This window comes from Aotus nancymaae, unplaced genomic scaffold (assembly GCF_030222135.1).
Source record: "Aotus nancymaae isolate 86718 unplaced genomic scaffold, 86718_ANA_hifiasm-v0.15.2.pri h1tg000014l, whole genome shotgun sequence".
In the NCBI taxonomy this organism is placed as follows: Eukaryota; Metazoa; Chordata; class Mammalia; order Primates; family Aotidae; genus Aotus; species Aotus nancymaae.
The window spans coordinates 26618635-26635283 of NW_026988425.1; the positions used below are offsets into that span (position 1 = coordinate 26618635).

At 33.1% G+C, this 16649-nt stretch overlaps 1 protein-coding gene across 1 annotated transcript in view; it reads right to left on the bottom strand.

Annotated features, from left to right (window-relative positions):
• Positions 1-3639: 3639 nt before the first annotated feature.
• The window catches only part of CDH9 (cadherin 9), a 151988-nt gene continuing 138978 nt past the window's right edge, over positions 3640-16649 (bottom strand). The window contains exons 8-12 of the mRNA XM_012459926.2: positions 14114-14250; positions 13522-13643; positions 9714-9831; positions 9361-9612; positions 3640-5100 (exon numbers count right to left, since the gene is read on the bottom strand). Coding sequence (XP_012315349.2) covers positions 4613-5100; positions 9361-9612; positions 9714-9831; positions 13522-13643; positions 14114-14250 — 1117 coding nt within the window. The 3' untranslated portion in view covers positions 3640-4612. The remainder of the gene's footprint in view (positions 5101-9360; positions 9613-9713; positions 9832-13521; positions 13644-14113; positions 14251-16649) is intronic.

Here is a 16649-nt window from a genome sequence, read left to right on the forward strand (position 1 = left end):
TGATCTGCACATGTACCTCAGAACCTAAAGTACAATTATATATATATATAAATTCTGTAGAAAAGGGTTTTCCCCTGTGTTGCCCAGACTGGTCTCGAACTCCTGACCTGAATCCTACCACCTCTGTCTCCCAAAGTGCTGGTTATTATAGGCATGAGCCACCATGCCCAGCCACATTTGTTTTTTAACCTCCCATGTATTTATAATATTCTACAAAATTTTTAAAACATTCTTATATAAATATTGAACATTTTATTCAACATTTGGCAAGTATTTGCTGCATGCCAACAAGGTATGAGACAACAATCTGGGCACCTGAGATACTTTAATGAATAAAATACATAAAATTTGTTGTCCAAAGAGATCAAGCATTCTAGTAGAAGTAGAGAGACAAAAAGTAAAAGGATAAACAAATTATATATCAGGTTGATTGGTAAAATGTGCTGTGGCAAATGTTATTTTTAAAAATAGGGAAAGGAGAAATGGGTGTGGAGGACTATGATTTTAAATAGACCAGCCAATATATTTCTCACTAAGAAGGTCGCATTTAAAAATGGACTTGAAGGTAGTTATAACGTTAACTTTGTGGCTATCTGGGGAAAGATTACTCCAAAGAAAGTGATTAGTCAGTCAAATGGAAAAAAATGATTGCCAGTTTTGAGGAAAAACAAGGAATCCAGAATAATTGAATTGAAATGAGTGAAGGAAATAAGAATAATTTATCAGAGAAATAATGGGAATCTGATCTGATGGGTCTTTAGAGGCCACTATGAGAACTGCCTCTCACTGTAAATGAACAACTGGTAAGTTCTGAAAAGAGAAGTGACATGTCTAAACTTAGCTAATTAAATAAAGAAGCATACCTGCTCTGTATTGGGTTGGAAATAGATGGCAGGAACAGAAGCTAGTGAGAAGAAACACTTAGAAGCACATTGCAGTGTCCAAGTATGAGTATTAGACCAGCATTGTAGCAGGAGATGCGATGAAAAGTCTTTGTATACCAGTTACATTTTGAAGGCATCATTAGTAGGATTTTTTAAAGTATTAGATATGGAGGATAACAGAATGAGATGAATGAAGATTGACTGCTTGGTTTATGGCCTGGACAAATAGAAGGATAGCGTTTTCATTAACTGCGATGGGACAAGCTGAGAAAAGATTGGAGTGGAAATTAGCAGGTAAAATTTGGACACGTTACTTTTGGCATATCTATTCAAGTAGAAATTTAGAATAGCTAGTTGAGTATATGTTTGGATTATTAGAAAGAGGTGAAGGTGGGAGGTATAAAATCAGAAATTTTCAATCTATATCTTATGTAGATATAGATACAGACATGTATAGTAACTGGAAAATTGATAACAATACTGAGGTCCTGAATTTAACTAGAAAGGAAGAAAGCCTGGGTAAATCTAAAATAAAGAGCTAGAAAAGAAGAGAAAGAACCAGTAACAAAGACAGAGTAAAGTCAAAGAACAGCCAACAGAATAAAGAATCCTGGAGGCCAATTATGATACTTGTGCCAAAGTGAAAGGAATGATCAATATCCACTGCTGACTAAGGTGAGATATTACTGTTTTTTTGTTCTTGTTTGTTTACTTGCTTTTATTGTTAATACTATTTTCTTTTCTTTACTAAGTTTAGTATTTAAGTTATTGGAATCGATTCAATGTGCCTGAGAGCAAAATTGAATGGAATAATATCCAGGCTGTGTATTAAAATTCAAATAGTGTAGATAGGTTATTCATACTGACAGAAATTCAGATATAAATATAGACATATTCTGAAAATTATTGAACTTTCTAAATAAAACAATGAAATTAAGTTTAATTATATTTGGGATAATGGTTACTCAATTGATTTTAATTTAATTCTATTTTAGTTTGAAATAATCAGAGCTAATTAATTTAGTTTGGTAAGAACACATTAAGAATAAATTATCTTCAAATTTTACCAACCCCATAGTTCATGAGAATAAAGTAATAGAAACTAATCTTACTGAGGATATTGTATGCATCTAGTAAAATAAATAACCAATCCAATAGGGTGAATATTATGATGTCTGTTTTTCTGAAGAATTTCAATGATTCATTCAGTTTGTTAATAAGAAAATAAAAAATCTTGTCCATCTGGCTTCTAAATGCATTTTCCCTACTATGGATATTTCATAGATTGTTAGAAAAGTATAGAAAGTATTAGTATTACACAGATCTGTTAATTTCCTTGATTCAGTCAGACCCTCTGATTCATGGCATTTAAGTCAGGTATAGAAAAACAATCATATAGCAGTTAATATCAATTCTGCTAGCTCTGTCCTTCTTATAAAGACTACCATAGGTCAGCCATTTCACAGATCAAAGAAAGGGAGAACTTTGAAACTAACTTCAGTATTTGTCAAAAAAAAAAAAAAAAAAACAGCCAAACAATATTTCACAAGCTAAAAAATGTAATGCCTTATTCTATCTAATGATGATATGACTCTCTCATATCAATTGTAGATCTATAGCTTGTAGGTAGCTTGGTTTGTTGCAGTGCTCTTAGTATTTCAAGCATGGTAAGCCCAGGCAAGCTACATAACTACCAATTTCCTCATCTCTCCTGCCACATAATGTCTTCTTTTTTAAACAGCCACTACATGTACAGTCAGTATAGGTCTTCTTAGAATTGATTTACTTATTGTTACTTAACCTTCTAGTGATTCTAGAATAAAGTGATTGATTATAAAAGGGCTTACTAGATGCCTAACTTATTTTTTAATTACCTCAAGCCCCTCTATATATCCTATTCAGATATTTGTCTGATCTATGATGGATGAGCTTTGGCAATGGGGAAACTAATTATTTTCTAAGGTAAAACTAAAATTATCTAAATTAAAACTAAAACTAAAATCTTTCTGCTTTCTAGGTAATTGTGATCAGCAGAAACATTTCAAATAATTCTTAATAGTACTTTTCTTCTTAACATTAAGTTAAATCTTTAATATGTGTTAGCTATTGAAGATAAAGTTCTAGAGTTAGTCTTGGTCTACAAAAGCTTAGTGATATAACAACAATTAAGTACATGTCTATAATTTGGTATTTGCTCCTTAAAATCTCTTGGTAACAGACTAGACAAAGTTAAATTTCTCCTCTCTGAATTCCACCTAGGAATCACCATGAGCACGGCATTCGCTGCTTAAAGGATGAATAATTAAAGAAGAATAAAAGGTTAATTCTTGGCACAGAAAATAGGTAACATGCAATCTCTCTGCGAAGTTCCCATCTCTTGGTTTAAACTTTATACTCTAGGCCAAATCAGGGCCAGTTCATACATGGCAATCTTTGAAATATTTGCAGATGATGGTTAAGATTCCCTTCTCTTCTTCTCTCCCATTCTTTGAGGTGCCTATATTCTATTTTCTGGACTACCACAATCATTAGTAAGCCATCACATTCTTTTAGGTTTCTTTTCTCTACTTTTCCTTAGCTCTTTCAAAATTTTCTCAAATACAATGACTTGGAATTTCCCCAATAAAATAATAAATTTAAAAACAAACTCTCTAGTCTTCAATACACATTTTAAACATGTTACCCACAGCTGAGCACATATTCCATGAATTGTCTCATCATGAAGGAAAAAAAAAAAATCAGAACTATGATTTCTCATTTTGGAAAGTATACTATGAATGAAATAAAATTGATTTAGATCTTTTCCATATTTTCATAACATTACTAGCACACACTTCATTTACTCTCAAATATAATTCACTGGTTGATCCCACAGTAAAGACTTGCAAAAAATGTTTATTATCCACAACTATATATATATACATATAATATTTTATATTCCAAATGTGTCTCATATTCTATTGATAATTAGACATCAGTGGTCCTATAAACATTAGTTCATATTTAAGTGACTGAAATGGAAAAATTTGTACCAAGTTATTTTATACTTTCACTACATTGTAGGTCCAAATTGATGCAGTAGTTTCTGAACTGCTTATTCCCTGAGTGAATCATGTTTTACATTTGAAAGTGTAAAACATTTTGTTATAAATGAGATCAGATCTGTCTCTAGGAATTAAGTAAAATGAAATATATTTTATAAATACTAGTTTATTTCATAAAAATACAAAAATATAAATATACATTTATAAAAATATGAATGAATTAACACAGACATTCTTCAACTAAATAAATATGGCAGTAATAGTCATTCCTATTTCATTAGGGTTATATCTTTTCCATATTAATTTACAAAGCAGTTGCACAATGTTTAGTTTAATAGTAAAGGTGACTGAAAGTCAGTTAAGAAAGCAGTTATAAATTATTATACCTAAGAAAAGGCACAAAAAGCCTTTTAAGTATTTTTATTGATTATTGATGTGATATACTTTCCTTCCAAGATTGTTAGGCAAAGAGGGTGAACTGGTTATTACTTTTTTAAAAATCTATGTCATTCATATTCATTCACGAATACTTACTGATTAAGCAAGTTCCTACTAAGACAACACCTATGTATTGTTTGTAATTTCATTTTTTTTTTGAAAAATTTCCTTCCAGGGTGATAATTCAGGCCACTCAATCAAATAACATAGTACTTCCACTAATATTGATCAAGTCAAACAATCCTCTTAGTCTCGGTCACTATCATCACCCCCGTACATATCAGCAAGTTTTTTAAAACGAGGCCCCCAGTCACTGAGGTAATCATAATCTTGGTTACAATCAACTGTGAGAGATTCTAAAGAACTGAGTGAATCTGCTATGGAATCATTCCCTTCATAGGCATATGTTGCCAGTGAATCGTATGGAGGTGCACTTGGGTCTGCGTCATTTTCTTTTAATCTTCGATGGATAAAATCTTGTACATCAATATTTTCCCACAGAGGCACAGTCCTCCTGATCTGAAAAATCGTTTCAGGCATTACATCCCGTCTAAGTTTACTGTCTTCTCTCGCCTCTGGATTCCTTAATGTGCCAATGTCAAAAGCTTGGGTATCTTCCTCCCCGCCGCCTTCATCATTGTAGGTCACAACGTTGTCCCGGACGTCGTCTTTTGAAATTATCAGAGGTTCCTTTTTTCTTTGCCTCTTCAATGCAGCAAACAGCACGACTAAAACTATTAATAAGAAATGAGAAAACAGTGAGATTTCATGAGTCAGGATAAAATAGAGTACACTTCTGTGTGTGAAATAATTTGTTTGGTGCAGGAGATACTAAAATTGATTGTATAAAAAGAACTAACTACCCTATACAAATACAGAGTTCCTCAAGGCAATAACTGGATGTACTATATTGATAATGGGGCAGATTTACCATGCCATTAATTTACGGTCAAGACATACTCTCCTATGAACTTCTGGCATTGAAAAAGCTTTACTCAAGTACAATTATTATATGTGTCCAACTGTAATTGCCTGACACCTCAGCGGTCTTTATAAATGTGTACTTGTTTCAAATACAAAAATGCTAAAATTCTAATCATAATGATATTGATCATTCCTTTCAGTTTGGCACAAATATAATTTCTTAATGATTCAAGGGAATTTATGAAAAACATTACACATACATAGATACATATATACTTGTATATGCATTATATTCATATGTCATGTGTGCGCATACAGACACACATGAATATGTACAAATCACTGATTTTATCACTACCCATATCGCCTATGTTCAACTAAATTCCTTTAGTGGTCTAATTTTTCAGGGGATTTGGAAAGATGAAATATAACTCTAAAAGTTACAACATAAAATTCAAACTCAAATTCATCTTTCAAAACATCTCAGATTGTATCTTGTTAAAGAGGACTTCCTTTGACACACAAGGTCTGATTTCAGCTTTTGGAATGAAATGTTAATTGTATTGCCTCTACTTGCTTTATTAATTTTATTGTTTACATGCCTATGTTACAAAGTTAACTGTGAACTTCCCCTCATATAATGTATTTTCTTATTTCTCATTATAATACCAGAATTCAAATTATTATGTATATTGGAAGATGAACCTTTTCCTAATAAGTGCATGTTGCAATTAATAAGATTCATTTAAAAAGAAGCCAACATAATTTTCAAAATATAAATTTTCCATTAAAAATTGGGCAAGCCCATAAATTTACATATAAGAAATGTGAGAATAAACTCAAGAAAATGTCTCCAAAAGACACTTCAACATTACCAGGGAAAAATACAAACTAGGTTTCCTTTACTTTAGGGCATTTAACTATTTGTCAGTGCTACATATGCTTCACTAAAAATAAGAAAATGTTGGCTGAAGAAGCTATTATTGCTTTTCTCAATTTTTACATCCAGATTAAATAAAGCGTACTCATTGTCATTGAAACTACACTTCGGCATGGCCCCTGAGGCCCCTTTAACTACACTAATGCCCTGTTCAGTGATATTTTCATATTGGCCAGTACACTTTTCTCTGCTCTTCCTAACTTATAGAAAGATTTTACAAAAGATAATTAAAAGTATCTGTAGTTAACCTCCACAGAATGGGCTTTGGGAGCTGAACTATGTTCAGGATCATCTTAGAGACATTTACAACAAACAAACAAACAAAAAAACCTCTGCAGTAAAAATGATACCTCTGTACTCTCCTTTTAAAAGATGGACATAAGATTAATTAAGTCCAACATGGATCTGACATCTACCAAATTTGAGTCATGCACTAGAGAAAGAGATTTCTTTCTAAATTTAATATTAAACAAATTTATAAGTTCTTTACTTTTTATCAATAAAATAACAATCTTGTAGTCAAAGTATATTAAGCATTTTTAGTTAAGAAACTCTTGCTAATTCCCACAAATGGTCCTTGGAATCTGTTCTGAGCTTTTACTTTTCTACCAGATTAAAATTATCGGATCATCTCTTAAATTGAGTTCATTAATCTGGGGCTTGCGGACTGAATTCAGAAAGAATAGGATAGGAAATGAAAAAAGTGTATCATTATTTTCGTCCATCTGCAACTGAAATTTAGCATTTCTTTCCAATAGGAATGTTGGCATATATTATGGTGATACTGGCAGTATGTGTGACAGATACTTTGTATTGTATTACAGTTTGACAGATAAATCAAACTATAGTTAGACTTGCTCCAGAACATGGCATGCATGATTTGATAAGCAAGCACATTTTTCTTTGTGTTTTTTATTTCATTTATATAGGCGTATTTCCTTTTTGTCTTATATTTTTTTACTCTTATAAATTTAAATCATTATTCTGGCTAGGTCCTTCATCAGAGTGCCAAAAGTGTCCCTAGAACCAAAAAGTTTTAAAAAGTCCTGCCCTAGGTTTTAATCTTCCACCTTGCCTTGTGAAATAGATATGAATTAAGAGTTGCATTTCTTCAAAATGTATGAAAGTACATCTAAAATAGTATCATCAATGTTATGTCACCATCTTATAAAAAGCGAACTCTCTTAACTATAGAAATGCAATAACTATGTCCAGCCATTACTATAAAGACTAAAATAACGATAACATGCTTTTGTAACTTTGAAAATATAAATTTCTGAATTAGAAGCAATTTTAACTACAGTAATAGAAAATCACTTCATATTTAGGCAATGATCTGGAGAGTGAAAAATAAGAGATTAGTGTTTTCTATATGCTCAAGGAACAAAGGTGGCTGAATTTGCAGAATATAAGAAGAGATCTTCTAGGATTTCTGCATAAAGAAAAATAGTATCAAATTTAGTTTGACAATGTTAAAATACCTAAACTTGTTTAGAGGAATGCTTTCAGTTTCCTATGTGTGCATGACTGTCTTTGTGTGTGTGTGTACGTTACATTAATATAGAAATTTTTAAAACAATCTAACAATAAACAGATTTTCATGTTGTTCTAAATTAAGAAAGTAGAACTGCCCTAGCAAATAAAGCAACGTGAAATCAGTAGCACTTAGCAAAAAGGCTAAGCCAAATTTTTATCTCCATAGGGATACAAAAATATTTTACCCAGGATTTGAACTTTCTAGCAGTAGGTGGGGATTGAAACTGCTGATTGTGATGGTAGCAGTCTGTTTGTTCTAAACTACACTGAGAAAATGCTTTTGGTAATAGTTGGATCATCTTAACTGAGACAAATGTTTTTCCCTCACTTTCATCAATCCCCTACTGAAGTCCTGCAAGGATATCTGGCCAAAGGGATTTCATCCAGATAGTTTGAAAGGATTTGCAGAAAAAAGGAGCCAGCACATATGAGCATTAGAACATAAATTTGGCTAGCTCTCCTGCCCTAAGCATAAGCATTTGGGCTGAATATTTGATGGAAACAATTTTTCTTGGAATATTTTCCAGTGGAACAACTGTCTAATTGAATTAAATCGTTGTCCTGTTAGTGCATGCTCAAATAAAACATTCCCTGTTGGAACATGACATCATTTAGAAAGTATTGCAGGGCTAGATGTGACCACAGTGACACAGTGAAATTTTAAAAACAAATTTTAGCTTTTTGATTTAGTATGTGACACCAATATATAACAAGTTATATAGAAGAAAATGTCTTATTGTGACAATTTTAATGCATTTGCGTGTTAGATATCTGATATAGATAACTCAGAATTTATTAGTAATTGTTATTTGTAAGGGTAAAGTAGTCTTTGGTTTGAGAATAATAGAAAGGAAAACCATATAGTAGAGTAATATGTTTGAATGCTAGCTAAAATCTTTTCTAAATGAGTGGCTTGGAGAAAATTATGTAGCCTTTCTCTAGAAAAAAATACATTTACGACCGAGAGCAATGACTCCCACCTGTAATCCAAGCACTTTGGGAGGCAGAAGTGGGCAAATCACGAGGGCAGGACTTTGAGACCAGCCTGGCTAACATGGTGAAAACTCATCTCTACTAAAAAATGCAAAAAATCTAGCTGGACATAGTGGGGGGCACCTGTAATCCCAGCTACTTGGGAGGCTGAGGCAGGAGAATCACTTGAACCCAGGAGGTGGAGGTTACCATGAGCTGAGATTGTGCTACTGCACTCCAGCCTGGGCGACAGAGCAAGACTCTGTCTCAAAAAAAGAAAAAAAGTATTTATAAGCTTAACACAAAGATGAAATCAATGAAATCAAATCTGCTTAGAACAGTGACCATAGTTAGCCAAAGATATAATAGCTAATGGTATAAAATATATTTTTAAAAATATTAATGTGTGTAGCATTTGTTAGATCTTTGGTTTTGGTCTCTGGAAAGCTGGGCCTATCCCCACACACAAAAAAGCTTACTTTTTCCTAATTGAAAGAACAATTTTAATGAAAAGTGAAAATGTTCTATCTGTATCTAAAAAGTGTTGCTCAGTGCACCATCCTTGGACAACGAGGGAGAAATTTTTGTGAGTTAAAGGAGCATTCAGAGGAGCAGAGCTTACTAAGCAGTATGAGAACACAGAGCAGAATCGCGACGAGAGCTCCCGTGCTCAGGCCGGCTGAAAGAATCAAGGCTTCAGCAGTGCAGGATTGCATGTTTCCTTGACTATCGCAGGCACACACACGAATTGTGAGTGTGCCAGTGCTGCTTTGAATCGGATAATCGTTGTCAAAGATTAAAATGGGCAGTAGGTAGGTGCTCATTTTGTTGCGACTGTAGCCGTCTTTTCGAGTCATGATCCCTGCCGTATTATCTGGGGGAGAAAAAAATGTAAAGAACCAAAAACTTTCGTAATTGTTTTTAACTCTGTATCTTAAAGGCTCATAATTTTTAGTTTTAGAATTTTCTTAATACCTTTGTTATCTACAATGGTGAAATTCGGATTGAGAGTAAATTCTGGCACTGGTTCAAAAAAGAATTTGTGACCTCGGGGAGGGTCATCTTTATCCATGACACTGATAGTCTGAATCAACTGAAACCAAAATAAATAAATTAATTCATTAAGCCTAAGGCAATTTTCTCGTTATTCCAAGATATCTTAAATCCATATATTTGTGCTTTAAATACATCACAAAAACAAAGCAGCAAAACGAAATAAATGCCATTTTCAGAAAATTATGTCAACGTTTTATTGTTTATGGCTTTGTCTTCGGTAACTTACTTAGTTAAAAGTGAAAGACATCCATTAAGCAATGGTTTGCAAGGTATCTGAATACATTATTGTCTTATACCTGGCCACCTTAAACCAAAATTCAATTCCTCCAATACCTATCCTCTTTTGATATTGTTGAAAGGAGTCCATTTTAGTATTAATTGATGAGAAATCTGTTACGTTCACTAGAAAATAATTCTTCAAAGGATGAGTACATAGAAGATACATTTTTAAAAAAACCAAATGCTTAGCACAATCACTCCTATATATTAACAATATTATTTATATATTTTTAAATAATACATGAATTTGTCAGGTACTATCAGAAATAAAATGATTTTGAAGCTATGGGCACCGTTACTATAATTACACTATTTTATTCAAATTGCTTGCTTTTCTTTTAATGGTATTTGCAAAGACAGATATACAAAGAAATGCTTTTAAGGTTTTGTAAAATCAATGTTGAAGTTTCAAAATTAGAGTGCTTGGCTGAGCTAGTGTAAGTAAATAAGAAGTGTGCCCTAATGGAATAAGGAACAGCTAACTATGGGTTGGGCAGAAAAATCTCACCGAGCATTTTATAGTAGAAAAAGCACTGAGCTACACATTGGGGTATGTGCAATCTGTGTGATTTGAAATCAGTCATTTAATTACTCTGACTTCTAACTTTCTCTTCTACAAAAACAAACAGGTATCATAGTCTAACATTATATAATGAATAGTCATTGAAATTCATAATAGTTTAAACTTTCCATTGTTTCATTGTGTATCTTTTATCACCATACTAACCTACATACTCACTAGTCAGTGATTTTTTTCACTTTAATTTTATATTAACTTTAATTTCACTATTTTTGACAGTAATATGTAACTGTATTTTTAATAAAGTGCTTTTGAAAGTGTACAATTATTAATAAAAACAATAAACTTTCCTCCTTAGAAAATTGGAACATAAAAAAATTATAATATCTAATATTTTTGCTCAACCTCCTGTTCCTAAGTAGCAATAACAAATCTAACTTTTAGTAATAATTTAAATTGCAAAAAGATTGATCTTTTAATTATATGACATTTGAGTTCTTGAAATTATTAAATGGGCCTTGTGTAACTATATTTTATGAAGATATACATATATTTAAAATCTCTTCTATGTTTAACCTTGTTAAATTCCATAAGGATAATAACATATATTAAATAATTATATTAGTTATATCAGTTTTACTTAATTTTTATAAAATATTAGCATATAATATATCAAAAGCTCACCTGAATCAATAAAAGACAAGCATACTAATAAGATAAGTGAGGAAAGAACATTTATAGGTAACTGTAGGTTGACTCGTGTTCCCCAGAAAGATCTGTTCAAGACCTAAATCCCAGTACCTACGAATGTGGCTTATTGGAAATTGGCTCTTTGCAAATAAAATCCAGTTAAAATAAGACCAATTCTAAATTAGGGAGAACTCTAATTTAATGACTGGAGTCCTCATAAGAAGAAGCAAATTTGGACACAGAAACAGATACAGGAAGAATGCCATGAAATGATGGAGACAGAGATTGGAGCAGTTGGGGTCCACAAGCCAAGGGATGTCAAGGAAGCTAGAGAGTGCCAAGGAAAGGAAGTCTCCTAGAGCCTCTAGAGAGAACATAGCCCTGCTGCACGTTGATTTTATACTTCCAGCCTCCAAAATTATGAGAAATGAAATTCTGTATTTTAAGTCATTCTGTTTGTGGTAATTTGTCATGGCAGCCCTTGGAAACTAATGCAGCTATAAATTATTTTTAAAGCCACATTTTTATGAAAAAAAAACTTTGGTCTTCATGAATTTGAAAGAATTCACACTAAAAGTGTTATGAGAAATTTACATATTGGCAGACGTTTAAAATCTAGAATTGCTAAGTATATAGGCAATCATACATATTTGGTGGGAATATCACCTAGTTTATGACAGATTTGGAAAATTATCTGAGGATATTTATTAATATTTATAGATAGAATTTAATTACTCCTACTTTGAGAATTATATCGTCAAAGGAAAGGTGGCAAACAAGCATAATGTACTACAATGCTCATTATGGTACTACCTGCTAGGGTAACATTTTGTTGATAAACCAAATTTTCATTAAGAAGAAAGTAACTGAATAAGTGATAGGTAACTATGCTATGAAAATTAAAAATAATTATTTACCAAACTGAAATGCTCATTATAAATTGAAAACTGAAAAAGAAAAGCAATTTTTTAATCCAAATAGCTTTGTAATAATTTCGTGTCATTACAAATAAAAATCTCATTTGTATTTTTGTATATGTAGGTGGAATGTGCTATGTATCTCTGTCTTAGTCAGCTGGGCTGCCATAACAATCCCACACACTCAATGGCATAAACAACAGAAATGCATTTTCACGTACTTCTGGAGGATGTAAGGGTTGAGCTCAAGATGCTAGCATTGTTGGCTTTTGGTGAGGGTTTACAAATATTAATAGCTGGCTTCTCCCTGAATGCTCTCACATAGTTTTTCATTGGTCCATGAATTCAGGGACAGGAAGAAAGAGAGCGGGCGAGCTCTCTTTTATCTCTTCTTAGTATGCTTAATCCCATCAGGTCAGGCTCAATCCCTTTATGACTTCACTTCATCTTAATTACTTCTTGGAAACACATATCCAAATACAAGACACTAGGGTTACATTTTCAAAATATGAATTTGGAGGAGGACCACAAATACTCAGTTCATAATATTCTCTATTGGAATAGAAGAAAGACTGTATTTCAGTTTATTTTCTAACTTAAAAATACATGATAGAATTTAGATGGTTCTGAACATCTATCTATTTTTTTCTTTAAAGTAGTTAATTATCTGATTAAATTACCTTTGGTAAAAATTATGCAGTTATTGTTATTGAAAAATGCTGTATTTTTGTCAAAAATAAGCATATTCTGCATTTAGAACTACTTTATATACATTTGAAAGAATTACTTTGTAAGAAGACTTCCTATTTTTTTTACAAACAAGTCTACTTCATTTCAGTGATTCAAAACTTACAAAGTATCACTCATATCAAAATCTCCTAAAACTATTAAAAGTGGAAAAATCTAATCAAGACAATTATTATGATTACCTTTATAGTAACATAAAACAATTTCACTTTCATACTTTATGTTTTATTTAATAATGTATTTTCATTCTGTTAGTGAATATGACTCAGCATTAGCATAATTATGAATGTAGGTAACAGCTTCTACATATGTGATATTCATGATAAATCCAGTATATAAATTAAAACATATGTTATAATATTCCCTACTATATTATTTATTCCATCATAAAAGTATTTTTTAAATCACCTTTTTAAAATCCCTGTGAGTTCTTTGGTAAGGATAAATAAATGGTGGACAAGAAGTATGGACAATAGTTTACACAAAAGAAACCCTGAAAATAAAGTGATGAATTGTCATTTGACCTTGTAAAGAGAAAATATATTCTTTTAACTTTTTTAATGATTTTATTTACCTGCCCAGGTTTTGCATTTTCACAAACAAATGTTTCATAATACATGGCAAATTCCGGAGCATGGTCATTTATATCTAGAATTCTGATGAAGACAGGAATGTGGCTACTTTGTTTTGGGTTATCTGCAACGAGAACATGTGCAAGATTTCAGTCTCATTTACAGAGAAGCAGTGAAACCACTCACCCATTTGTAGCTTAGCAACAGATCCTTTTTGTGGTGTGCACTTTCTCAATTGGGCTGCTGATGAATATCTCAGCTCTCTTACATGGTCCAAATGAAAAGCACAATAAAATTGAGGAAAATATAATTGAGAATGAAGTATTACTTGTAATAATTTTCTTAGATTATTTTTATGAGGTTAAATTATGTTTCTCTCCCATATAAGGTGTAAAAGAATATCAAATTTGAAAGGAATGAATTATTTGATAACCCTTAAAAATAATTTAGAAATGTGTTGACATTCTAAACCATTTCTCTAAGATCTTGCTAAGGATACAATCATACCACTCAAGAAAATGAGTCCAGCTGGTGCTATTATTTTACCACTTTGATGAAAGACAGTGTGTTCAGGTGGAGGTAGCTCTGACTTACTTGTTTCTGTGGCTGTAACAGTGATGTTATGCCAAGGAGATGATTCCCGGTCAAGGGCTTTCAAAGTGAAAATAGAGCCATTTTCTGAGTGGATGCCGAAAATACGGTCCATATCAGTATGCCGATCAACAGAGTATCTGACAGAAGAGACACTCATAAATCCAGGTGTTCTTCTAAGGTTATTAGTTCTACTGTATCTTGAAATTATAGGTAATTTCCACAATGATCTGACAAAGACGTGAAATGTAAAATGCTAACAACTTTCTTGAATTTTTATTTTATAGAATTGTCATTTGAGCAATTTCATGTATTTGACTCTTTCTACTTACAATTCCATGATTATGTGTACTTTAGAGCCATTATTTATACACATAAATCTGGGTGGCAGCTGGTAAAGTGAGTTCTTAAGTATCACTTGGTTCACTTATCATAGGCTGACTGCAGTGCTTGAGATACATGAAACAGTAATGTTAAACTTGATTGAGTTGATTGTAATGAATAAATCAAAAGTATGTTAAAAAAATTCATAACTGTGTCCAGAATCCTCTATAAGTGAATATAGAGAAGGCTATTATAAAATACATAACTCATGAATGGCTTTTTATTCAAGAAACATCCAGCTGAATATAGGCCTTCCTTCCATCTATCCCTCCAACTTATTTCAAATCAAAATGAAATGTCGTATCACCAGAGAGTTCTGTAACTTTCTCATTAGGGCTGTATATGGAAGACATCATTGTAAGCTTTGTATCACTCTGCAGTTGGCAAAATAGTATCTCCTCTCCCTAAGATGTCTATACCCAAATCCCCAGAACCTGTGAAGATTTTGTCTCACACCTCAAAAGTAACTTTGCAGATGTGATTAAGGTTAAAAACATTGATACAGGGGATTATCCCTGATTATCAAGATGTGCCTGGTTTAATCCTATGAGCCCTTAAAAGTGGAAGGGGAAGGCCGGGCATGGTGGCTCAAGCCTGTAATCCCAGCACTTTGGGAGGTCAAAGAGGGAGGATTACTTGAGGTCAGGAGTTCCAGACCAGCCTGGCCAACATGGAGAAACCCCATATCTATTACAAAATTAGCAGGGTGTGGTGGCAGGCCCCTATAGTTTCAGCTACTCCAGAGGATGTGGCAGGAGAATCGCTTGAACCTGGGAAGCAGAGGTTGCAGTGAGTTGAGACAGCAGCACAGCACTCTAGCCTGGGTGACAGAACAAGACTCCATCTCAAAAACAAACAAACAAAAAATGGCACGGGAAGGCAGAAAATTGGTTTAGAGAGATGAAACAGAAGAGAAAAAGAGAAGAGATTCGGAGAATGAGAAGTACTTGACCCATTGCTGCTGGCTTTAAAGCTGAAGGAAAGGAGCCACAAACCAATAAACAATGCATGTAGGCAGCTTCTAGAAACTGAGGATGGTCCTTAAGCTGACAACCAGTAAGAAAACAGGGACCTTGCACACACAACTGCAAGGAAGCTGACTGATCACAGCCTGAATGATCAAGGAAACAATTCCCTGGCTGGAATCCACAGAAAGAAAATGGCCTGTTCACACCAGCACCTTGACTTTAGCCCAGTGAGACTCATACTGAATTTCTGACCTACAGTAGTTCACACCTATCTGTAACATAACACATTTATAGTATTTTTGTGTGTGGCAGTAATAGAAATCTAATATATATTTAAAAGATAAAGTTTAGAAAAGATTAATTTATGTGACAGTCCTTCAGTTACATCAGACCATGTTATGCCATACTAGCTAATTTTTTACAACTTTTTGAGATTTCTGTTGCCGAGCCTTTAATTGAGCCATATCAAAAAGTGAGTGCTTCTCAAACGTTAACATTTAGGCGAATCACGTACGAATGAGTTTGATTCAATAGCTCAAGGGTGAGTTTGATTCAATAGCTCAATCAGCCCTTGGTGTAGTCCTCATTTTTCTTGGTATCTTATTAAAGGCATCTTATCTTATTATGAACTTCTTTTTGATCAAGTGAATTGGAAAGTCACAGTTCCCATTATAAATCTTTAATATATTCATGCTTTGGCACTGACTTTGGCAAACATAACTGATAGACATTTAGGTTTCGAAACATTATGAAGTATTGGCAATTTTTAAATTATTGGGTGAATATACATTAACCTCAACTGTATTTTGTTGTTGTTGTTGTTTAAATTGTTTATTGAAGGACATTCTTCTTTTTTTTTTTTTTTTTTGATGAAGTTTTGCTCTTGTTGCCCAGACTGGAGTACAATGCCGCAATCTCGGCTCACCACAACATCAGCCCTCCAGGTTCAAGCAATTCTCCTGCCTCAGCCTCCCCAGTAGCTTTGATTACAGACATGCACCACCTTGCTCAGTTAATTTTGAATTTTTAGTAGAGACGGGGTTTCTCCATGTTGGTCAGGCCAGTCTGGAACTCCCGACCTCAAGTGATCCACCTGCCTTGGCCTTCCAAAGTGCTGGGATTACAGGCCTGAGGCACCATGCCCAGCCAGGACATAACTATTTAATCTATTGTTTGAGAATTATGCT